We start from the raw sequence: 23,167 nt of genomic DNA on the forward strand, positions 1-23,167 counted from the left end.
GCAATAAAATTATTGATAAAAGTATGATAAGTTTGTGATGTATTTATTTATTTTTAGTTATATTTCATGATTATAGTGGGAATTTATTATTAATAGGTCAAAATGTCCAAGTCAAGTTGTCACCTCATCTCCTATATAATATTGTGATTTTTCTAATGTGGTTATATATATATATATATATATATATATCGTAGTCATGAGGTGCACTATAAACTGTAGTTAACATCTTCCTCTCAGGAAATTCTATTTTAAATTGGACTCGATTGAATTTGAATTAATTATATGGCAAGTGCAATACACTTGCCGTGGATTGACGTATAATTTAAAAAAAGTGATACTACTCTGTGTTTGATTCGATCAAACTTGACCCGAATAAGAATTTTCCCTCCAATAAGTTTTGAAATTTTCTCCATATGATAATTCTTAATATAACAAAATTTCCTTCAATTAACAGCTAGTTGTTGTTGGCTGAACAAACATGGAATAACTTAAAACTTGTGTATAGTTTTGCTATAAAATCCTTTTGTGTGTGTGTTTGGGGGGGGGGGGGCGCTGGGGTGTGGATGCCTTTTATTCCTTATGATGAATATTGTATTTTTGTATTTTCTATGTTGAAATTTAGATTGATTTAATCAGCATTGTTTGCATGTGTAGTTTCTAACTAAACGTTTAAATTGGTGAAAATACAACTCATTATATGTATTAACATGTGAAAATGTATAAAAATATTTCATTATAAGAAATTCTATTATAATAAATTAGTAATAAGTTAATTGAGAGTATATATAAATTTTAGTCCAATTTTTTTGTTAATATAATTAAATTCGATAAATTTTTAACTAATAGATGGATTTATTTATTAGACAAAAACAAACCTTAAAGATAATAAATATAAATCTTTAAACCACATAGAATTTATGTTTAATTACGCCAAACTTTAGAGAAATACAGTATAACTCTCCCTAAATAATTTAAGAAAACAAATAATAAACATAAGAAGGTCATACCACAAATCCGTTGTAGTCTAGATGGTTAGGATACTCGGCTCTCACCCGAGAGACCCGGGTTCGAGTCCCGGCAACGGATTCTTTTGCTTCCTGATCCACGTTACAAAAACTGTTAAAATTATGCAAAACATCAAGAGCAAAATCCGTTGTAGTCTAGTTGGTTAGGATACTCGGCTCTCACCCGAGAGACCCGGGTTCAAGTCCCGGCAACGGAACTTTGATTTTTCACCTTTCCAGGTAATGCGGTAGAAGTGAAGTTAGCACCCCTGTTTCATGTCTGCACCTCTGTTTCATCATTCAAGTAATGATACTTGACACTTTCCCGCTAGCCTCAACGGACTTCTCTTCTTACTTTAAAATTGGCATTATGATAATGAACATAAAATTATATTCTTACAATGTCTTATTCTAAGATGTTTGCTGCTTATCTTTTTGTTCATCTTATGCTAAAAGGATGCAACTCTGCTTCTTACAAAACAATGTTTTTTTAAGCCTTCAGGAGGCCCTTCTGCTGGACGAAAAACTCAAAGTTTTCAGAAATGCAACCCCAGCTTATAATTTTCCGGAAACTGCTAGAACATGAACAGGCTGCTTTACGTAGATTGAGGTTTGATCTTCTGAGATGGAGATAAGATGTGGATCTTATGTCAATTATGACAAACACTGTAAGAAACCAGACATTTACATTATTGAGTTACGGTTAAATATAGTCATATTCCAATACTTGGATTAAGAGAAAATGAACTTCTGAAATTGCAATCAGGAAGCCGTCTCTGGCACTCTAGCAGCTATCTCTAGCAAACGACAGCTTATCATTGCCTAAATCATACAAAAGCCTAATATTCTGCTGTTGATAGACTCCTAGAATGTTTGTCTTCGGTTCTCCCAACAACTGTAAACAAATGAAATTCGCCATAAAGAAATTTCTCCCGAACATGAACAGGCTTGTTCCGTTAATTTCCAGGTTGGCTTCCTCAAAATGCAGTACCATGCTTGGAAAATTTCTGAAACCTCTTGGATACTTATAGCATAGATTTTTCGGATACTTTCGGTCTGTGATCTTCTTGACGTTTCTGAACTGAGCAAAATAGCTTGAAAATGCGTTGATGACAACTTCATAAGCCTGTTCTTCTATTATACTGAAAGGAGCACCGGTGTCAAGAATGCAGCCTCCATCCAACGAACCCTTTGGTATTTCCAGTGTTGTCCCTGCAACACTGATGCCAGTCAAGTTCAATCTGTAACTATCCTGAACCAATTTTCTACCTTGTGGGTGTTTCAGAAATGGCGTTGTTTGGACATTTTTGCCGCTTATAACAGCTTCTTGGCCGACACTGAGAATTGAATTCCGTGGCCTGGATGATCTCAGTTCTGGCAGGCAGTAGGAGAAACGGTGCATGGCCCGGTTGCCAAATTGCCCAACCAGAGAGGTAGGGAAATTTCCCATGCCTAGTAGCCCGGTGAGTGTGGTTTGAGGGCCGAGAGGGCCATGATTATAAGTCCCGCAACCAAAAACAACGTCTTCCAGGCGCTGTTGCTTGGCTCCCGAGAAGGAAAAGGTATCCATCGAGACGATCCCGTCAGATGATTGTCCACCACGGCTCTCTACGAAATAGTAGCACTCAAGAACAGTGCAGTTGAACCAGCGCGCCAGGGTGTGGTTTCTTCGCACTCTTTTGAAGGAGACGGATTTACTCGGGTCAAAAACAGGACAATCCTGCTTGAAACACTTTACGCATGGCTGGCATTGCGTCCATGTGAGCGGAGCAGCGGTGTCGAAGACGAGCGTTGTTTTAGTAGCAGGTGTGCCGACACCTATATCCAGGGTGAACAACGGCGAGCGCAGAAGTAGCGGAAGCTGGAGGCTGTTTGCATGGAGATTAATAGCTGAATTCTCCATCCCAAATTTTCTCGAGAGTGATATTAAGTTGGAAGCTCGGATTCTTGAGGTCTTAATGTCTCTCCTGAAGGCTTTCAGCGTAGAAAGATTTGACTGAAATAGAGGGGAGTTTGGAGAGTCTCTATGGATAATTTCAGTGCTAAAACCCTGTGAGAGTGAAATGATGTACAAGAGACTAAGCATAACGCAAGCCATTCTTGTCATGTTTTATCAGAAGAAAGTGAGTTATGGCTTATGCTTGAATTTCTTACTTTCAGATTTCACAATGTGATGAATATGTCTTTGTCTTTGTGGGTATTTTAATACACCTCCAATCTTATGTAATTTAAGGATTATATAGCAATAATATAGTGCCAATCTCCAACATCTTTTTGGCTAACATTAATTAAGGTTTACTACGTTTTACTCTAGTGCATTTCTGTCCAGTAACCAAATTATATCAATGTCTAATTTACATTTGATTTGGTTATTTTATTAATGAGGATATCTGTTTTGGAAATTTGGTGAAATCTTTTTCATATTGCAGGAAATGATTGAAATTAAAGGGAAAGACTGGTTTGAAACCCGAAGCAATTGGAGTTAATGTCCGACATCTATGGAAAAAAGTAACTCATGTCACTATCGGTACCTCGTTTCATATATAGTGACAATTTAACCATAATAATTATGATTGTAATTCTTATATTATTACTAATTACTTGTCATTACGTATGAGTCGTTACTTATGACAAAACTAAAATTACACCCATTCTTCATGAGTTTGGTGTAATTTTGTATGTAAATCTTTTTGTAATTTGAAAATTTATATTTAGTATCTTTGATATTTTCTTCGTCCAACAAATAGTTCGCTAGAAAAATTTACGAAATTTGCTGACATCAGCAAAAAGATTGAATGATATTAGCTTTATTGCAGACCAAATACATATTTTTTTACGACACTACTCATACAAAAGTGAAGATATATCTCTGCCCATTAATGTGTGTGAAAATAAGTAAGTATAGTTCCGTCAGAAAAGATTTTTTTTGAGCTGTAATAAGTTTATAAAAAGTCAATAGAGAGTAATTATGAATTTTTATTCAACATTTTTGTTGATGTCAACAAATTTCATGAATTTTTATTCAACATTTTTGTTGATGTCAACAAATTTCAAAATTTTACATAAAATTTTAATGCAATTACATAAAATATGAACAATATATATATTTTTAATGATAATTTTAAAATTATAACTTAATATTTTGTTAGTATTATATTATCTTTTTGTTGCGGTGTGCAAAATATTACCTTGATCACATTTCTGTCGGTTGTGCTTTTATCACAAGTTCCCTCTTGATTTATTTCGGACCTGATTTGCCCATGTGAACAATCTTGAAGTTTCTTCGTCCTGTTCAATTAAAATCTAAGGATAATTATATTTATATCTCCTAATTGATGGTCTATTCATATAAATTATTTATACTTTTTATAATTACACAAATCACTTGCGTCTTTTAAATAATTATGTACCAGAAATGTCAACATTACACAAACCATCATCTGTTTTTTGAAAAATTGGACTCTTTCAAAGTATCGACACCATTGCAAAAATTATCATACTTTTTTACTGTAACAAATGATTTGTGTAATTAAGCAAAAAATAGGAGTACTTTATATAAACAATCCGTAAATCAAGAAATGTAAATATAATTATCCCTCAAATTTAATACCGATTGGAAATAGTAAATAAATGGGTAGGCTTCACAAAATAGCTTTGAATCAACAAGGAGTTGGCCAAATTATTTAAGTCCATCCAGATATATTCGGTAATCAACATGACAAGAATCAGAAACAACCATATAGTTGTGATGTATAATTTAATTTTTCAGTACAAAATGAGGTTTACTATTGGAAGATATCAAGCAGCAGCATCTCTTGAGCAATCCTCAGGTGCAAATGAAAGCATCTCATCCTTCAAATCGTACACGATTCTCACGTTCCGTTGCTGATAAGCCCCCAGAAGAGTCAGGTTTTTTGAGGCCATCATTGCCAGGCAAAAGAAATTCCTTCTAAACAGGAACAGGTTCTCGGATGGTACACGAAAATCAGCTCCCAGGAAATGAAATGTCAGGTTTGGAAATCTTTTGAAGCCTTTGGGCTGTGTGTAGCAAAGAAAACCTGACGGGGCTCCGTCTCCCAGAAGCCTCCTGACATTCTTGAACTTGGAAAAGTACCTCTCAAGTGAATCTTGTACAGCAGAATAAGCATTTGTTTCCAAAAGACTAATTGAACCACCTGAATCGATAACACAGCCCCCTGAAAATGTACCTTGTGTGAGTCCCAACTTCTGTCCACCGATGCTGATATCGACTAAGTTCAATCCGTAGTGTACAGCATATTGATTGTGTTTCAAGAACGGCGTGCTCTGAGCATTCCGTCCTCGTATTTTTGCTTCTACACCAAATTTTACATATGATGCTGAGACTTTTTCGGTTAGGCAATATGAAAATTGTTCTCTGATCAGGCCTCCAAGCTGACGAGCAAAAGAAACGGGCTGTTTATCCATTCCTAATATCCCGCTGACTGCATTTTTAGCACCGAAAGGGCCTTTGTTAAATGTTCCACAGCCAAATACCAGGCCAGGCACTCTGTAGGGAACATGGGCCGCAGTTTGGAATGTGAAGTCCTCGACTGAGGCCATTCCTGCTGAAAATTGTCCGCTATAATACCCAACGTAGTAAGCACATCCAAACACGGTACATGTGAAGGTCATGGCAAGTTTGTTCTTTACAGGCATTAATTTGTAGGAACTCGACTTTCTAGTGTCAAAAAGAGGCTCCTTTTGTTTGAAACATTGGAAACAAGGTTTGCATTGTGTCCAAGTAATGCCACTGCCTGTGTCGAAAACCAAAGTTCTTTGTACAAAAGGGGTGCCAAGGCCTAGCTCAACGGTGTAGATAGGTTCGGTGAATTTTAATGGAAGCCGCAAGGAGATGTTTTGGGGCTTCATTGAATTTCCCTCACTATATATTTCACTCCATCTTTGAAAGTAAGAAGCCCGAGCTTCAGAAATTTCAACGTTTCTCTTGAACCGTTGAAAATCAGAAAGGTTTGGCTGGTATAAAGGAGAGAGTGGGGAATCCCTGTGAATGAGCTTCAACCTGAAACTGCTTGACATCGAAGAAACACATGGAAGCGACGAGATTAACAAAAGATTCATGGAGAAGATGCAGATCACCGTAGCCGTAGTTTGAGCCATGTTTGAGAAGAATCGCAGGAGATGGAGACAGAAGAGATCAAGAAAACACTTTGCGTATATAAAATTTTGTAGTATTTCTTCTTTTTCTTTTGACTGTTTTACATTTAGTAAGAGATAATGCATTGAGTTATTAGGATATGCCTTGTGATTTGCTTTCTTTTCGGAGTAATTAATTCTATTTTCCCTGTTATAGTCTTCTCTGGATCAACCACATCAACATTTTATACAAAAGGAGATCTTTTTGCAATTGATTGTTGAAAGCACTGTAGCTGAATGCAACAGGTGGTGAGCTCATGATACATGACCATCCTATAATGAATTTTTTGCCTTTACATTCTTCAGAATCCAAATGCAAATGCTTGATAAAATTTTGAATGCCATGTAACAAAAAGCTAGGAGCTTTCAAGTCCATTCTTTCTCAAAACCAGCTTGAAGCAGAAAAACGTGAAAGAGGCAGCGGAAACCCAACGTTCAAGTCAAATACGGTTGAGGGGAGTCCCATTGCAGAGAAATGTAGCTTCTGAGTATCAATGTGTACATTGCAGTGAGAAACGGTGGAGATTTTTGTCGGATTTTCTCATCATGATGAGGAAAGTCATATTACGGTTTAGCACATTTTAAGCAGACTAATCAAAACCGCATCTTTCAGGGTTACTTAGGAGACTTGCTATTATGAATTCTCAATGGTAGTGACACATCAATGTAAGATGGTCGATATATAGAGCTAGAATTTTCGACTTCTTTCTCCATATGACAACCTCTGATCTATTCACATCACAGTAAAGGAAAATGTAATAGATGATCCATTGATCTCAAGTGCAGTTCTTGTGAAACATTAAAAAGAGTAATTGAATACATCGATTATATACTTAATTAATGAGGCCCTGATATTTCAAGTGGTTTTAGGCCGTAGCTTCAAGAATGCAACCATAGTGAATGATACTGGTCAAGGTATGGGAGCGAATAAGAATGGTAAGCAACCATATTCCTTAGCCTCAAGACATCAGTAAGAATGCAGGAGGTTTTAAGGTTTTACTTCTGACCCTTCTTTTTCCAAAGATCTCCCAGCATTCTGATACCAGAACCTTTCCTTTTTTCACCTCCAAAAACATCATCAGGGTCATCATTCAGTCCCGGAGAGCCTACATAACTGCCATATCCACCAAGGGGTTCGAACGAATTGGCATAGTGTTTATCCATGGATCCACACCTCTGAGATATCCTCTTGCCGTTCATCTCCACTCCCCCAGCCAGAACAGATGCTGCGGCATCTGCTGCTTTCCTCCATTGCTCAGTTTGTATACGAAGCAGTTTCATCTCATTTTCTAATTCCTCCTTTGCTTTTTCAGCAGCTTCTAACTTTTCATTTATCTGGACAAAACTGATTCGACTCTCTTCCAGCTCGTTACCAGCTTTATCCAACCTCAACTTCAGATCATCAATCTCGGATTGAGACGATGATATCTTTACCGACTTTTCATCAAGCTGGCTCTTTAAACCCTCATTTTCTTGACGAAAAGCTTCCAGTTCTTTGTCCTTCTCACCTAGATTGGTCTTCAGCATGTTTATCTCATCATTCTTCAAAGACAACTCGTGAGATAATGGATTCACTGGCTCCGACATGGCCGGTGATTCAGACGACAAGCTGACGGATTTAGGATTAAGTTCATCTTCATCTGCTGGCAGTTCTGGCTCACTCTTAAGCTCCATGGTTACTTTCTCGATAGGAACTTCAAACACATCAGTTTCCTGCTGCACATCATCAGATGTTTCATAAGCAGTAGTTCTCTCTTTCTTGTTCAATATTGCGGTCCCAATCTGGGTAGAGTGCTTCTCTTCAATTTCCAACAGCTCAGGAACCTTTTGCTGTTTCTTTGATTTCTTCTCATGTTGATCTTGTGCTGCTCTTTTGGCAGCCTCAGTTGGGACTAATTGGCCCTTCAGACTTTTGAGCTCCTCCTGTGCTAGGCTGAGTTGAGATTCCAGATCTGCAATGCGAGTTCCAAGTTTCTTTTGATTCAATGGATCAGATTGGGATCCTCGTGCTGGTCGACCCTCAGCCAGTTTTGGGCTTCTTTCAGCTCTGGGACGAACATGCAGTGGATCAGAATCAGAGCTGGACGCCCTGATATTAGGCGGGCCTCGAGGAGATTGCCGGTGAGCTATTTCTGTTACTCTATTCATGATAAAATAGAGACGATCAAAATCCATGGAAAAGAAAACAAGAAAAAATTTAACAACTGTTTAGCAAGAGAAGAATCTTAGCTCGAGAATACCTTGATCGTGGCATTTCTCCGCTTAAAAAGACAACTAAGCGAGTTTGACAGCAACAAAGGAGGTGAAAAGTACTCAATTCGATCTGCATGGTTGTAATGGAAAAAGCAGATGGATTATTTCAGTGTCACAAATATCTGCATTATCTTTCCTTCTAATAAACTTTGTTACAGAATTCAAGTAAAATCAGGTATTCTTTTTCCTTTGTTAATGAAACAGAACAGCAATTTACTTAGCTATACAACTTTATTTTTGTTTCTTACACAATGCACTCCAGCAAAGCTTGGACAACCTCAAGTCTCATATAACTTAGAATAGCAAAGTGCTCAGGTTTCAAAGTGGCATGTATACTAAAATCTCAAGTTCTCAACTAACACAATATCATTGAGAGAAGAAACTACATCCTCTTTTCCATGAAATAATTTTGATGCAGCAAACAAGCCTCGCTACTGTTTATTGGATCTACAAAGAAAGAGTCCATAAAGAGAAAAGCCACCAAAGAACAGAAAGCGGAGACCCCATTATTCAGAAAATGAAAAGTTCAAGATAGCAGTCAATTTCTTCGGCATCAATCTTTCCTGAGCCCCAGAAATCAAGAATCCTAAGACAATTAAGACAAACCCTTCATGTGAGATCTCAAAGTGGTTTATATGGCCCCGGAAAGAAAACTGGAAAAAGGTCTGGAGAAAATAAACAAAAGTTTCCAAAAAGGAAAGCAGAAGCCATAGCCAGATAACATTGAGTCACTCAAGTACAGTGGAAAATATTAACAAACATACGTAATATTATAAAATAAAGGGATTCTTCTCCATCAGCAGAACGCAGACAAGAAGCAGCAAAAACCAAAAAAATGACAATATTTCAACAAAAACTCACCCTGATCACGTTCTACTTCTTCTTCTTCTTCTCTCAGTTTATACAAGTGACTGAAACAGCAGCAATTCAATGGCTGGCAGCAACGGATGAAGACATAAGAAAAAATAAAGAAAACGGCTTTAACTTGGAAACAGTTGAAATGGCTTTCAAGAACGGATTTGTACAGTACCCGTGAATGTATATATACATCGACAGCTCTTCTTGGGGCACGAGACAACGGAAAAGCTTGAAAGGGATGGGGGCTGGAGCCCGGATGGAAGTTTGAAAGTTTGAATTAAAAGGGGTGTAAAAGGTAATAAACTTATTTAGGATAAAAAATATGAGTGACTGTTGGGATGCAATCTTTGAGGACGATGATAATAAATTTTTATGTAAAGTAAAACTCGTTTTTTTTTTTAAATTTATCATAATTATAAATATTTTTTATTTTTTATAAAATTTATAAATATTAAATTATTTTTGTTAAAATTATATAATTCTTGTATGGAAGTTTGAAATTGTCAACTTTATTTTTATTATAATTTTTCTTTTAAAAAACTAATAAAAAAATAAAAGAGATGGATGCACATTTTTTAAAAATTATAGAAGATCATTCACTTAATTTATAAAAAAATTCATAAAATTTTAAAAAATAAATATAATTATAGTGTTTAGTCATAAGGGTAGTTTGATCAATTCACAGTATAAAATAAATAAAAATCTAACAAAAATTAATAGGTTAGGCTAATTATTGAACGACCATTAAAACTAAGAGATATTAATAATTTTTTAAATAATAAAAAATATTTATAATTATATCAAATTTCAGAAAAACTTATCGTAATTTATCCTAATTTTTTTTACTAAAGTTGAATAGAGGTAGAGGAAGTAGTAACAGAGTGTAAGTTTGTTGCTTACGTTTAAAAGAAAAATAAGCACTGCAAAAAATTAAATGATGAGTTAATGTTATTATAAATTATAGGTAAATTATAATGATAAGTCCTAATGTTAGATTCAAATATACAAAAACTCTTGACATTTTACAAAATTACAATTATACCTCTTGAAACTGAAGTTGTAATTATAAGTACACTTCTATGACAATAGTTTACATAAACACCTCCTAAAGTATATTACACTAGCACCCCTAAAAGGGTGTATCTGTAATTTTTCACTAACAACCTTAAAAGGGGTGTATATGTAATTTTGCACAAAATATTGGATGTTTATGTATTTAAATCTAATTTGAAGAAGTGTGTTGATGTAATTTTACCTCAAATGCACTAATTAGTGACAGTTGAAAGCAGATAATCACTTGCAAATATTTCAAGAAAACACCAAAGTGGCCAAATAACTTTACACTTTTATAAGTTTGACATAACTGAATAGTCCATTTAATTAGATTTTTGGTAGAGAATAACATCAACTTCAATTAAAAGAAGAAAAAAGAAAGAAATTGTTAGAGAAGTAACATAATATTTAATTGCATCTGCACATGCTAACCTAACATTACCCTTAATTAAATTAAAATTATTAAATACTTATATTCGAGTTTAATTTGAGATTATTTCAAATTTGAATAGTATCTAGCGTTTAGATTTTAGTTCCGATCTCATGTTGTAGGTACTTCTTAAGTGTACTTCTGCTCATAAAGATTGATAGATCTGATTATAGTTCTCGAATGCTTAAGTGAATAAAATTAATATGAAGTAAAAATCGAGAATATACCTAACAACAGATACTTGTATGTATAAAAAATCACCAATTAGTGTGATTGCAAGCAAACCGTTGATTTGTGGATGATTAGATGATTACGGAAGTGATGAACGTTATTCAATCAGCTTCAGATTGAATCGACTTGAATAGAAAACACACGGGTGTTGGAATATTGGGCCGCTAAAAGATTATGAGTGGACATTTTATTAATTTGAATTGTCGTGAACGTGATCCTAATTTCGACATTGACTATTAAATGAAACTTTTAAAATAGATTCATTTAGAACTCAATAATATTGTTGGGACCCTAATTTCAAACTCGACAATTTAATAAGTTAGCTAAATAGCGTTTGACAACGAATAATGCATAAAGTATAAATAGTTCATTTATTCAACTTTTTCATTGTAGCCGATTTTTTGAATATTGCCATTCGTAAATTATGGGTGGTTGATAGTTCAGTCCTTTATTAGTTAATTATATTAAATAATCCAATTTATTAGTTAATTATATTAAATACTCCAATAATTGTTTCTTTAAAATATAATCTCAATCTAGAATTAATCATTGGGGTCCTTTATTTGAAAAAAAAAATGAGGGGCTTAAATTATTTGAATGAATCGACTACAATTCAATTATTAGTTTTTAATGAATAATTATATCATTTTTTTCAAAAACTTGGTGTAATTATACATTGATCACCTATGGTATAGAAAATTATATTCAGTTGTTTTGATCTAGAAATAGATTTTTTTGTTGATTAAAATTTATTAAATATGTTGATATTTGAAAAAAAAATATCAAATAAAAATTTATATTTACTCGAATGATTTATTATTATTTTATTAAAAGTCAAATAATCTTTTTTTGGTTACTTATTAAAGTCGACACAATTGGCATAATGCAATTGTAATTGGATAGAGCTAATAAATGATGGACAGAATGAAGATAAAAAATGGTGGGGAAGGCGGCGGTGAGTAGTTAGTTCAAATGGGTCCAAAAAAGTAGATGGGCTTTTATGTATTTTAAAGACAAAGCATGTGAAGGTTAAATGTAAATCCAACTACTCCCTCCGACCATAACACCATCAACATCTTAAAATATTTTGAGTGTGATTGGCTTAGAAATGTATATTCAAAATAAAATAAAAATTCAATGAATAGTACAATGACTTAATATATATATATAACATATTATTTAACTTGACAAAGGGAACTGCATAATTACAAAAAACAGGCTAAATATATATATATATATATAATTACATCAAGTACTTCAAAATTCACGTATTTTGTTATATGACTGAAACAATCCACCTTACAACTTATAATATGAGCTGTCAATAGCTTTACATGTGGCGCGATCTCAATGGACCAACATGCATCCGTAGAATGGGGCACGAGCTATAAATACCCCCACAATTATTCATTTGGCATGTACATTGCTATATATTTATGGTTCATTTTAGATCTTGGGACGTATGAGTGTGGCCTATCAACTGACTTGAAGGTCAGAACGGTGTTAGTAGCAACGTTGTAGCTAGGAGCTTGTTCTTTATTAGGGTTTCTAGTTCCGTGGGGAAAGAGAAGGACTTACAACAATATAGGCCTTAGAATATTTAAACGTGAAAACATTTTCTTAGGTGTTACATATGCAGACAACTCATTTTATGCTTTCGAAAAGCACACATGCTTTAATAAATAGGTTTATGCTTTTTTTGTAAAATAATTTCATCATATTTTTTTATTTTTAACTATAATAATTAATTAATTATGATGAAAGTCATATTTCATTTCATGTTGAAAACATCCATATAGATTTTCGGGTGAGTAAAGCTCACGCCCCACTTGAATATTTATTTAAATATATATTAATTAAATATTAAAATATCAAAAAAGTATTTCAATTTTTTTAAGTTATATTATTTCATAAATAGTATTTAAATTAAAATTTATCATTACATGTAACATAAAAAAATAAAATTATGTCTGTTTAAAGATTAATATATATACATAATGTATATATATAAATGAAAAATATATTTACATATTAGTTACGAATTCTTCATTTCTTACTATTAAAGATTAACCGCGGGAAGAGGTATACATTATTTTAAAAAAGACAGGAGTTGTTCACCTATTACATTAATTCAAGGAAAATTTCAACTAATTTTGCATAATATTTATCCCTGAAATTAATTAAGTTTAAGTCAAATACTTATAGAGTAGAATACCATATCTTGTCTAGGGTTTCGGTTCTTGATCATTTCTCCATCTATCCGATTAAGAGAGAGAGAGAGAACTCCTGATCATCATGATCAAGATCCATGAAGTTGTTTACACTTTACAAAGCAAATAATTGTAACTAAAGCAGACCCACCATTCAAAGGTGATGAAAGGTGGATGTTATTTCTGTTGCATTGAAGAGAGCAAGAAACTGTAACATGCGGCAATTGAGTATGCATAATCGCTAATGTTAAACCAATAACAATTCGTTAAAGACCGGAAGACATTCTAAGAACAAGTAAGAAAACCAGAACATGGAATAACAAGGGTTTTAGCGATTCTCAGAAAAGAAAAATTGCACCTTTTCTATAAATCTATTATACGCTATTCTACTTATGAAAGACCTAAACCTTCCTTGAAACCAAAGTCGCACCGGACTCCGCAACGTAATCGTAACGCCCAGGATCCGATTTGATGGAGAACGCAGCACGACAGGAAGGGCACTCAAACTGGAATCTGTAAATCTCAACGCCTAAACATGAGTCCTTTCCTGCTTCCTCTTTCAACCCCCGAAATCTGTCGCCTTTGTACGTTCGCCTCCCACACTCGTTGCACCGAAGGTCAAACGGAATAAGCATCTTCACCGATTTCTCCATACTCAATCCGAGAAAATTGAAGTTTGAGATGGCAATCTTGCTCAACAATGGATATCTTTGTTGTTTGTAGATTGTTTGTGACTGTAGATGGTGTGTATATATAGAGAAAGGATGAGAGTTTCAAGTTGATGAGGACTGACTCTAGAGTTGTCCTATTTGAATTGAACTCTCCCACACATAATTAGATGAATCATGAGTGGGCTAGAACACATAAATTAGAATGAAATACTAATATTGAATAATATTCTATGTTCATAAAATTAGTTCCCTTCATATATCGGACTAATATTATTCCTCTATAAAAAAAATAATATTCTATATTTATGAAATAAATCTCATTTTTTATCCTATAACTATACGTTGTAGCACCAAAATTTTCAAAGTTCCTATGGAATTCATTAGTTACAAATCCTTTCAAAATTTGGAGAGTTCTTCTGACTATGGAATTCATTCCAATATATACATATATATATATATATATTATGTAATGTTACGGGCCGAAATTGCCAGGGTCAAATTTAGAGACCTTAAAATACTATCCACTAAGTTACAAGTCAGTTTTTGCAATTAACCCTTTTTTTTTTTAATAGTGAAAGCTCCACCTAAAAATTTAAGTCGAATGTACTTAAACGAACAATTTTTTGCTCACATCAATATTGTAATAAGATAATTATTTGATCACAATGGGTTCAATTTGAGTAGATTATTTTTTTACTTTTTTATGTTTTCATTCTTTTATTGTTAAAAAAATTTCATTGGTGGCCTCCTAAATTAGAATCAAATTTAATGGATCTCTAAAGATTTTATTTAGTTAGAATTTTTTAGTGTTTATTTTCAAATTCAATGATATTTGTTAATTACACATATTTTCATTAGCAATATTATATTTTTGGTCCTAGTTATAGGTCGTTAGTACTTTTGGACCTGTAACTTACTTCATTTACATAATTTTAGTCATTTTTTGATGAATTTATTTTTTAACATTTCACGTTTGATTCTTTTTTTTTTTTCGGCAATTTTAGTCAAGTGTTGAAAATTTTGGTGCTACAACGTATAGTTATAGGATAAAAAATGAAATCTACTATAAAATCATGAATATACAATATTATTTTTTTTTATAGAGGAATAATATTACTCCAATATGGAGGGAACCAATTTTATGAACATAGAATATTATTCAATATTAGTATTTCATTCTAATTTATGTGTTCTAGCCCACTCATGATTCATCTAATTATGTGTGGGAGAGTTCAATTCAAATAGGACAACTCTAGAGTCAGTCCTCATCAACTTGAAACTCTCATCCTTTCTCTATATATACACACCATCTACAGTCACAAACAATCTACAAACAACAAAGATATCCATTGTTGAGCAAGATTGCCATCTCAAACTTCAATTTTCTCGGATTGAGTATGGAGAAATCGGTGAAGATGCTTATTCCGTTTGACCTTCGGTGCAACGAGTGTGGGAGGCGAACGTACAGAGGCGACAGATTTCGGGGGTTGAAAGAGGAAGCAGGAAAGGACTCATGTTTAGGCGTAGAGATTTACAGATTCCAGTTTGAGTGTCCTTCCTGTCGTGCTGCGTTCTCCATCAAATCGGATCCTGGACGTTACGATTACGTTGTGGAGTCCGGTGCGACTTTGGTTTCAAGGAAGGTTTAGGTTTTTCATAAATAGAATAGATAGGTAAATAGAATAGAGTATACATATTAGATTTATAGAGAAGATCCGATGTTTCTTTTATGAGAATCACAAAAATCCTTGTTATTCAATGTTTTGGTTTTTTTACTTGTTCTTAGAATGATTTTCTCTATCACCTTTGAATGGTGAGTTTGCTTTAGTTGGAATTATTTGCTTTGTAAAATGTAAACAGCTTCATGGATCTTGATCATGATGATCAGGAGTTCTCTCTCTCTCCCTCTTAATCGGATAGATGAGGAAATGATCAAGAATCGAAACCCTAGACAAGATATGGTATTCTACTCGATAAGTATTTGCCTTAAACTTAATTAATTTCAGAGATAAATTTTATGCAAAATTAGTTGAAAATTACCTTGAGTTAATGTAATAGCTGAACAACTCCTGTGTTTTTTAGAATAATTTGCACCTTCTCCCGCCGTTAATCTTTAATAGTAAGGGATGAAGGATTCATATATTATACTAATATATAAATATAATTTTCATTTATATATATATGTTATGTATATACATATGATATATAATATATATATATATATTAATCTTTAAATTGAGATAATTTTATTTTTTTATGTTACATGTAATGATAAATTTTAATTTAAATACTATTTACGAAATAATATAACTTAAAAAAATTGAAATAAATTTTTGATATTTTAATATTCAATTGATATATTTTATAAATAAATATAATGTATTAAAAAATAGTTAAAAATGTGTAAATGAAATAAATTATAGGTCCAAAAAATACTAACGACCTATAACTAGAACGAAAAATATAATGTTGCCAAAGAAAATATGCACACTTAATTAACAAATGTCATTGATTGTACATATAATACTAAAATATATATAAAAAATAATTTCATTGAAAACATACAAAAAGGGGGAAATACGTACATTTAGTTGTTGTACGTACATGTGAAAGTTAATTTCTCTTTTTATAATATTATATAAGCAAAAGTGAGTTCAAAGAAAGAAAAAAGAAAATTTGATGTCAAACAACATATGAAGGAATATAAAGTAGGGAGTATTATTTGAAAATAAACATTAAAAATATGCTGAAATAGTAGGCCACCAATGAATTTTTTCAATAATTAAAAAACCATAACACAAAAAAGTAAAAAAAAAAAAAAAGATCATTTACTCAAACTCAACCCATTGTGATTAAATATTATCTTATTACAACATTGATGTGATCAAAAAGTTGTTTATTTGGATACATCCGACTTAAATTTTTAAGTGGAGCGTTCACTATGAAACAAATAAGTGTTAATTGCAAAAACTAACTTGTAACTTAGGGGGTAGCATTTCAAGGTCTTTAAGTTTGACTCTCGCAATTTTGCCTCGTAACTTAAAAAAATGTGGCAGTTACTGTCCTCCAACTAAATCTGAACAAATTATGAATAATTTTACCCCTCTATAGCTTTAAAAAGAGCAGTTTAGTCATGTTTCGCAATTTTAACATTTTGCTGCACCATGCTCGCCGAGAATGGTATCAAAGTCTAAGTTTACTGAAAAAATATTTGTTTATATTGCATTTAGATATTATTTTTCACTAACGGATGAGACTCTTTAAGAGAATGGAAAAGAATAAAATTGGAGTTACAATAGGAAATACTTTCAGATTCTAAAAGATCGAAGATGGAATTTCTTTATGGAAATTCTTGAAAAAGGAGAAGATTATCTCCGAACCCCAAATGAGGATTTGAGTTATCACAATCAGGAGTATTTCCAAATCTTGAAAAAATAGAAAAAGAATTTCGTCCTAGGAATTCTAAAGAAGGCTAGAAAGCCGGATCCTGAACCTCTTATCCAGAAAGTGCTACTAGGAAATGCGATAAAAAGCATACAAGCAAATATTATTTGGATATGTGAATTTATTTAGATAAATACAAAGTAAATTCCTAATTAATTTAAATTACATGAGGTCTCGAAGAAATGAATTTTTTTCTTTATAATGTAAACAATTAAAAATATTCAAAAAAATTATTATTTAATCAAAATTACCTGAAATTGCTATATATATAGATAGTCATTTTTATATTATTAAAACATAATTTTCTCGTGCCTTGGCATATAATACTAACTAGTATTCAGTATAGTTTAAAGCTGGGATAAGCTCAGGGTAAATTACAATTGATTTGACATAATTACGAATATTTTTTTATTATTTAAAAATTATCAATACCTCCTAATTTTAATTGTTGTCCAATAATTAGCCCAAATTCATCCGTCTCCATTTGATTTTATCTATTTTATAGTAAAATAATCAAAATATCTTCATGAATTATAAATTATAATTTTACTTATTTATAAACTTTTTTTATTAATTAAGTGGGCAATTTATTTTACCATTTTTTAGTTTTTTAGATCCACATTGTCTGATTTGTTTACAAAAACTTTCATTTTCTTTAAAAAAAATAAATAAGAGGACAAAGTTGTCAATTTAGGCGCTTATTTAAGAATTATATAATTTCATCAAACTTTAATTGAATATTTATGATTTTTTAAAAAATAAAAAAGTATTTGATATTATGTTAGACTTGATGAGATCTCGTTGAAATATACCCAAAAATTTATTAACAAATTACCCTATCTCTTAAATACTGTACACCAGAATTATCCCTTGTCAAGAAAAAACTACTGTTATTAGCTTTTTCCAATGATCTTCTTCCTTTATCCAACGTAATTTACAGATCACCCTAACCTTTTTACATGCGGAAGTCTTGAGGGGGTCAAATTAGTGGACTTTTTGGTGGAGAAATCACATTTATCTTTCACTGGAAAAAAAAATTATTATTGATTATAATTTTAATAGCTATAAACTAAAAATTATGATAAATAATTTTTATTGGTCATGGTCAAATAAAATCGATGCAAAAATATAGATTTTCCACCATAAAAAAAGTTATTTATCATGGAAAGAGCTGTGGTAAAATATTTGCCATATCTTTTAGTCATATCAAATATTTTAACTACCTTTGTAGATACCACGACCAACAACTATTGCATGATCTTAGTCAATAATTATTTGTTATGATTATTTTATTATTAAATATGACAATTAACTATAATTAAATATTACAATTTTTTTAGTGTTTGGTCCTCAACATTTATACACCTACCCGTCAGCGTAGAAAACTCGTGTTAGGCATGCAGTCAGTAGATGTAGCAACTAGCAAGAACAAGGGACAAATTGACCAATCAAATCAACACATAGGTCCAACTCACGGCTGCCATAGGCACATAACTTTATAGTACCATACTATTCAGAAATATTCCTCAGTATAATCCATTTACACCAACATAGAATGAGACGACTACATATAATATATAAGGCTTAAATATATTTTTAATTTTCTAATTTTGATATTTTTATTTTTTATTTTGTAAGATTATAGTCTATAACTTTGTCATATTTTGCAATTTTTGTGTGCTGAATTTTGCAAAATCGTCGAAATAAATCATGTGTCTCTCACGTGGTTCATTTAAATAAGAATCTTTGTTTCAATTGGTTCGCTTCTGTAAATATAACGACTTTTAAAAAAAAAATAACGTGGCACATGATTTGTACGCATATTTATATTTATACGATAATATTTATTTTTAGAGTTATATATAGGTTTTTTTTTTTTTTGGAGAGAGACGATGATGTATAATTACCACAATCCAAGTATCAGCCTGTCACCATGGTATATGCGTCAGTGCTCATGCCACTCTCCCAAAAGGACATTCCAGTAATCTGTGTCGCGACGTCTCCACCTCCGCTCCACAGAGAACACAACTTACTTCCAGTCCGGCTTTCTCCTTTCAATATTGCTTCATTTACCAACAATAAGCATTAAAAGGAATGGACGAAGTCGAGAATGCACATGAACGATCGTTGATTTATATTGCCAGCTGTAAAAAGAGGTGAAAAAACTATTACAAGTTTATTTTATTTGTTTCATATGTCATACATATCTTTCTTAAATTTTAATATCGAATCACTGTAGGTGTTAATTTTACTTTTATTAGTTTCTTGGTGATTGTGCATTAATTGCACTTACCATTTTCATCAGTTTCTTTTGAAATCATCTCTGTTCTGATTATTACGGCTTTTAATATCTGATAAGTCATGCATGCACGGTTCATATAAATAGTATTGGGAGAAATGGTACTGGTAGTTGATTGGACTTTAAAATATTTTGAGCGATTACTAAGCACTCTTCATTTTCACTCTCTATCTATGAACTTAGAAGTCATATTGTTTTTTCAGCTAAACAATTGTTAATTTTTTAGTTTAATTATTGAGATTAGTGTGCGGTTGTTTTTTTATGAAGAATTGATGATCTGCTGTGGATTATGGCTTCTTGAAAATTACTGAAAAGGTTGTTTTAAATAATGGGTTCGTTGCATTTAAGGCTTTTTTCTGAAGCAGTTGATTTTTTTTTTTAGTTTTTATATCCTTATGTTTTTTTCTTTTTAATTGGAATCCGGTATTTTTTTCGGGTCTATTGCAGAATTATTGATGACACTTCCTCAACATTGTTTCTGCAATTTCTTTATCAAATTGTTGAGCTTAATGTTCTTCTGTTTACATTCGTCTCACTTATTCTTTTTTTATGATGAAATATTACTATTTCTATACAAACATAATAATACAAAGATTTGATTTGTTTCTATATATCCGTATTATTAATCAAAACTCGCATACGAGTATAATACTAAAAATTATATGCAATATATTTAGCAAGAAAATAGCATTCTAGATTATTCATGGTGCATGATGGAAACTATTTTGATTCTATTTTATATTTATTTATTTGTGAAGAGAATGTTAAGAGAAAAAAAGCAAAAGTTCGTGAGGGAAATGAAACATGAAGTAGTGGGTTGAGAAAATTAAATAAGTTGCAATTATGTGGTTATTAAATTTAGTTGAAATTATTATCGTGCCTAACTTTTTTCTTTAAAGAACTAGTATAAATTAAAGAATACAATAAAAGGATACTTAATGCATGGTTAAAAAATCAATTGGGGAGTATATTAGTGGTAGTCGCAGTCATTAGCTCACCTTACTTCTAGCTAAATGGGTCAATTAATCCTAAGTTTTATACTAAAGTTTTTATAATTTTTTTTTTGTAAAATTCTTTTGAAAAATTAATTGTTTGTTGATAAAACCCTTTTGTTGTACAAATTCTTGGATGCCTTATATTTACCTTTAGTTCATTTCTTCAGTTAAAAAAATTGGTCATAATAATAATTTTAATATTTTTTAATAATGTCATAATTATTTTTTTTTTCCTTTCTCTCAATCCACTACTCTATGTTTTCTTCTCACAGTCTCCATGTGTTTTGTTTTTAACTCACAAGCTTTATATTTTTAATAAATCTATAATTACAGTTTAGTTTTTTGTCTCGCAACTTCTCCTACATTTATTTCTTCTCACAAATTTCTTTCTTGCTCCTCACCTTAAACTACGTATATATCTTTTCACAAATTTTTTCTTTAATCTCACATTATGATTCTTTTTATTTGCTTCGCACGGACCGCGTGCAACAACTACTAGTTGAATAAATTTCACCGAGTATAACTCAACTTCTATTACAAACACTACAAGAAAATTGTTCAATAGCAACGAGAAAAAATTAGCGTCGAGATAATTAGTAAGTAAAACTCTCGTTACTAATCTATATTATCTAATACAAGAATTTTACTTGCTAATGAATTTAGTAAGGAAAACTAACCTGCTACAAATTTAGCAACGAACTATTTGAAAGATACATTAAATAATATAAATTAGCAACGAAAATTTTACTTATTAATTAACTCGACGCCGATTTTAGCATCAAACTTTTTGTAGCTATTGATCATTTTTCTTGTAGTGAAATAAATCAACAAGCGTAGGCTCATTGAAATGTTTTTATTTGTTAAGCAACACAACAAATCGAAAAGAGAGAAACAGAAGCAGATGGAGACACTAGGAAAAAATTATCATTGGCTACAACATCAATGGTCATCGCAAAAAGTATGGTAAATAATTATTATTAATCTTAATTAAATAAAATTAATGCATAAAACTAACTTTTTTACTGTGAAAAAATTATTTGCTATATCTAAGAATTATGGTAAAAATATTTGCTATGTCTTTTAGCCATGACAATATTTTAGCCACCTTAACAAAATTACGGTCAACAATCATTGTGTGGCCATAGTTGATAACTATTTGCTATAATTATTTATTATTAACCATGATAATGAGGTATGATTAAGTATTATATTTTTTATAATAGTGAGAGATCATGATGTGAGTTATGTGAGTAAAATAGGGGTCAAAATGAAATTTTACTAGAATAATTAAAGGTAGTAGATTTGTTTATATACTTCACATAAATGTATAAGGGTTTAATTACCCTTACACCCTCTCTAAAATTATGAAATTTTGCATAATCTTTGGTTTTGTTTTTAACTTGTTTTGGGATATTTTGTGAAAATAGAGAGAGAAAAACAAAGATAAATAAAAATAAGTTAGAGATAGTGTGTATGTTTGGATTTATTTTTGGAGATAATATAAAATAAGTATGGTATGTTTGATGTTGGGTAGTGGGGAGACAAAAAGTATTGTTGATTGTCAAATCATGTCTCTTTTATATATATTTATATATATATATGTGTAAAAATATATATAATTTATTTAGTTGTGAGTGATTAAAATAAATATTATTTTTTAATTAATTATATTTTTTGGACAAAAAGTAATTAAAACTGTTTTAAAATAATAAAAAATATATCCAAAACTTACAAAACCAAACAAGACAAACATACACTATATTTTGGCCCATCTCAAAGATGGGCCAAAATTGAAACCAAACATACTGTTGGTTTCTTTGAGAAAATCTTAAAATTATGTTTTACACCCCTTATGAGATTTCTCCGTTTACAACTGACCCCTCTCCTTAGGGTTTGAATCAATGGAAAATGTTGATATGTGCAAAACAATGATATAAACTTCCAATTTCACCCGTCATTTGACGTTCCTCTGGTAATATTTTTATAATTATATAGGGATAAATATAATATATGTAATTATAATGATGTAATTGCAATAAAATACTATTTTAGAATTATAATTATTAGATAAAAAATAATCATTTATTAATGAAAATTTAAGTCATTTTTTTATACTTTTTTTGCTTCATATATATAGGATGGGTGTACATTATTATTGCATCTATTTCTTATAGCACTACACGGAGTAATTGAATAAGGTATTTTCAACAAATAGATGCAACAATGATGCTAATCTCACCTCAAATATAAAAAGTAAAAAATAAATAAAAATAACTAATTTTTTCATTTATCAATAGTTATTTTCTATCCAATTGCTATAATTAAAGAATAGTATTATTACAACTACAGCCATTTGACTTTAAATATTACATTTACCATCTCACAAATATAAAAATATGACCAGGGCAATGTTTAAAGAAGGAAATAATATTGAAAATATGTGTAATTTTTTTTGCTGAAATCATCATTTTCTGTTCAAACTCTAACAAAAGAGTGTTAGTTATAATAAATGGAGAATTTTCGAAAAAGAGTAAGTCTAAATTT

General features: G+C 31.4%; 3 protein-coding genes and 2 non-coding genes across 7 annotated transcripts; 2 read left to right on the forward strand and 3 right to left on the reverse strand.

The window, feature by feature from the left end:
• The first annotated feature begins 1,013 nt into the window (after positions 1-1,013).
• TRNAE-CUC (transfer RNA glutamic acid (anticodon CUC)) lies at positions 1,014-1,086 on the forward strand. Its single transcript has one exon. It is a non-coding gene; the product is annotated as a tRNA-Glu (tRNA).
• A 63-nt stretch (positions 1,087-1,149) lies between these two features.
• On the forward strand, positions 1,150-1,222 carry TRNAE-CUC (transfer RNA glutamic acid (anticodon CUC)). Its single transcript has one exon. It is a non-coding gene; the product is annotated as a tRNA-Glu (tRNA).
• Positions 1,223-1,788: 566 nt separating this feature from the next.
• Positions 1,789-3,102, reverse strand: LOC105165835 (aspartic proteinase CDR1-like). The gene has a single exon (XM_011084998.1). It carries the CDS (start codon positions 3,100-3,102, stop codon positions 1,789-1,791), a length of 1,314 nt encoding a protein of 437 aa, XP_011083300.1.
• A 1,700-nt stretch (positions 3,103-4,802) lies between these two features.
• On the reverse strand, positions 4,803-6,154 carry LOC105165834 (aspartic proteinase CDR1-like). The gene has a single exon (XM_088876532.1). The coding sequence runs from the start codon at positions 6,141-6,143 to the stop codon at positions 4,803-4,805; it is 1,341 nt and encodes a 446-aa protein (XP_088732658.1). The 5' UTR covers positions 6,144-6,154.
• A 769-nt stretch (positions 6,155-6,923) lies between these two features.
• Positions 6,924-9,546, reverse strand: LOC105165520 (interactor of constitutive active ROPs 1). 3 transcript variants are annotated; one of them, XM_020694250.2, is made up of 4 exons: positions 9,463-9,546; positions 9,294-9,366; positions 8,420-8,502; positions 6,924-8,319 (listed from the first exon to the last, which is right to left on the reverse strand). In XM_020694250.2, exons 3-4 carry the CDS (start codon positions 8,431-8,433, stop codon positions 7,176-7,178), a joined length of 1,158 nt encoding a protein of 385 aa, XP_020549909.1. In that variant the 5' UTR covers positions 8,434-8,502; positions 9,294-9,366; positions 9,463-9,546; the 3' UTR covers positions 6,924-7,175. The 3 variants fall into 3 exon arrangements, with proteins under 3 accessions (XP_020549909.1, XP_011082868.1, XP_020549911.1); XM_011084566.3 differs by lacking the exon at positions 9,463-9,546 and having other exon boundaries at positions 9,294-9,453; XM_020694252.2 differs by lacking the exons at positions 9,294-9,366; positions 9,463-9,546 and adding an exon at positions 8,681-9,246.
• Positions 9,547-23,167: the final 13,621 nt, after the last annotated feature.

This window comes from Sesamum indicum, linkage group LG12 (genome assembly GCF_026168435.1).
Source record: "Sesamum indicum cultivar Baizhima isolate 11 linkage group LG12, ASM2616843v1, whole genome shotgun sequence".
Lineage (NCBI taxonomy): Eukaryota > Viridiplantae > Streptophyta > Magnoliopsida > Lamiales > Pedaliaceae > Sesamum > Sesamum indicum.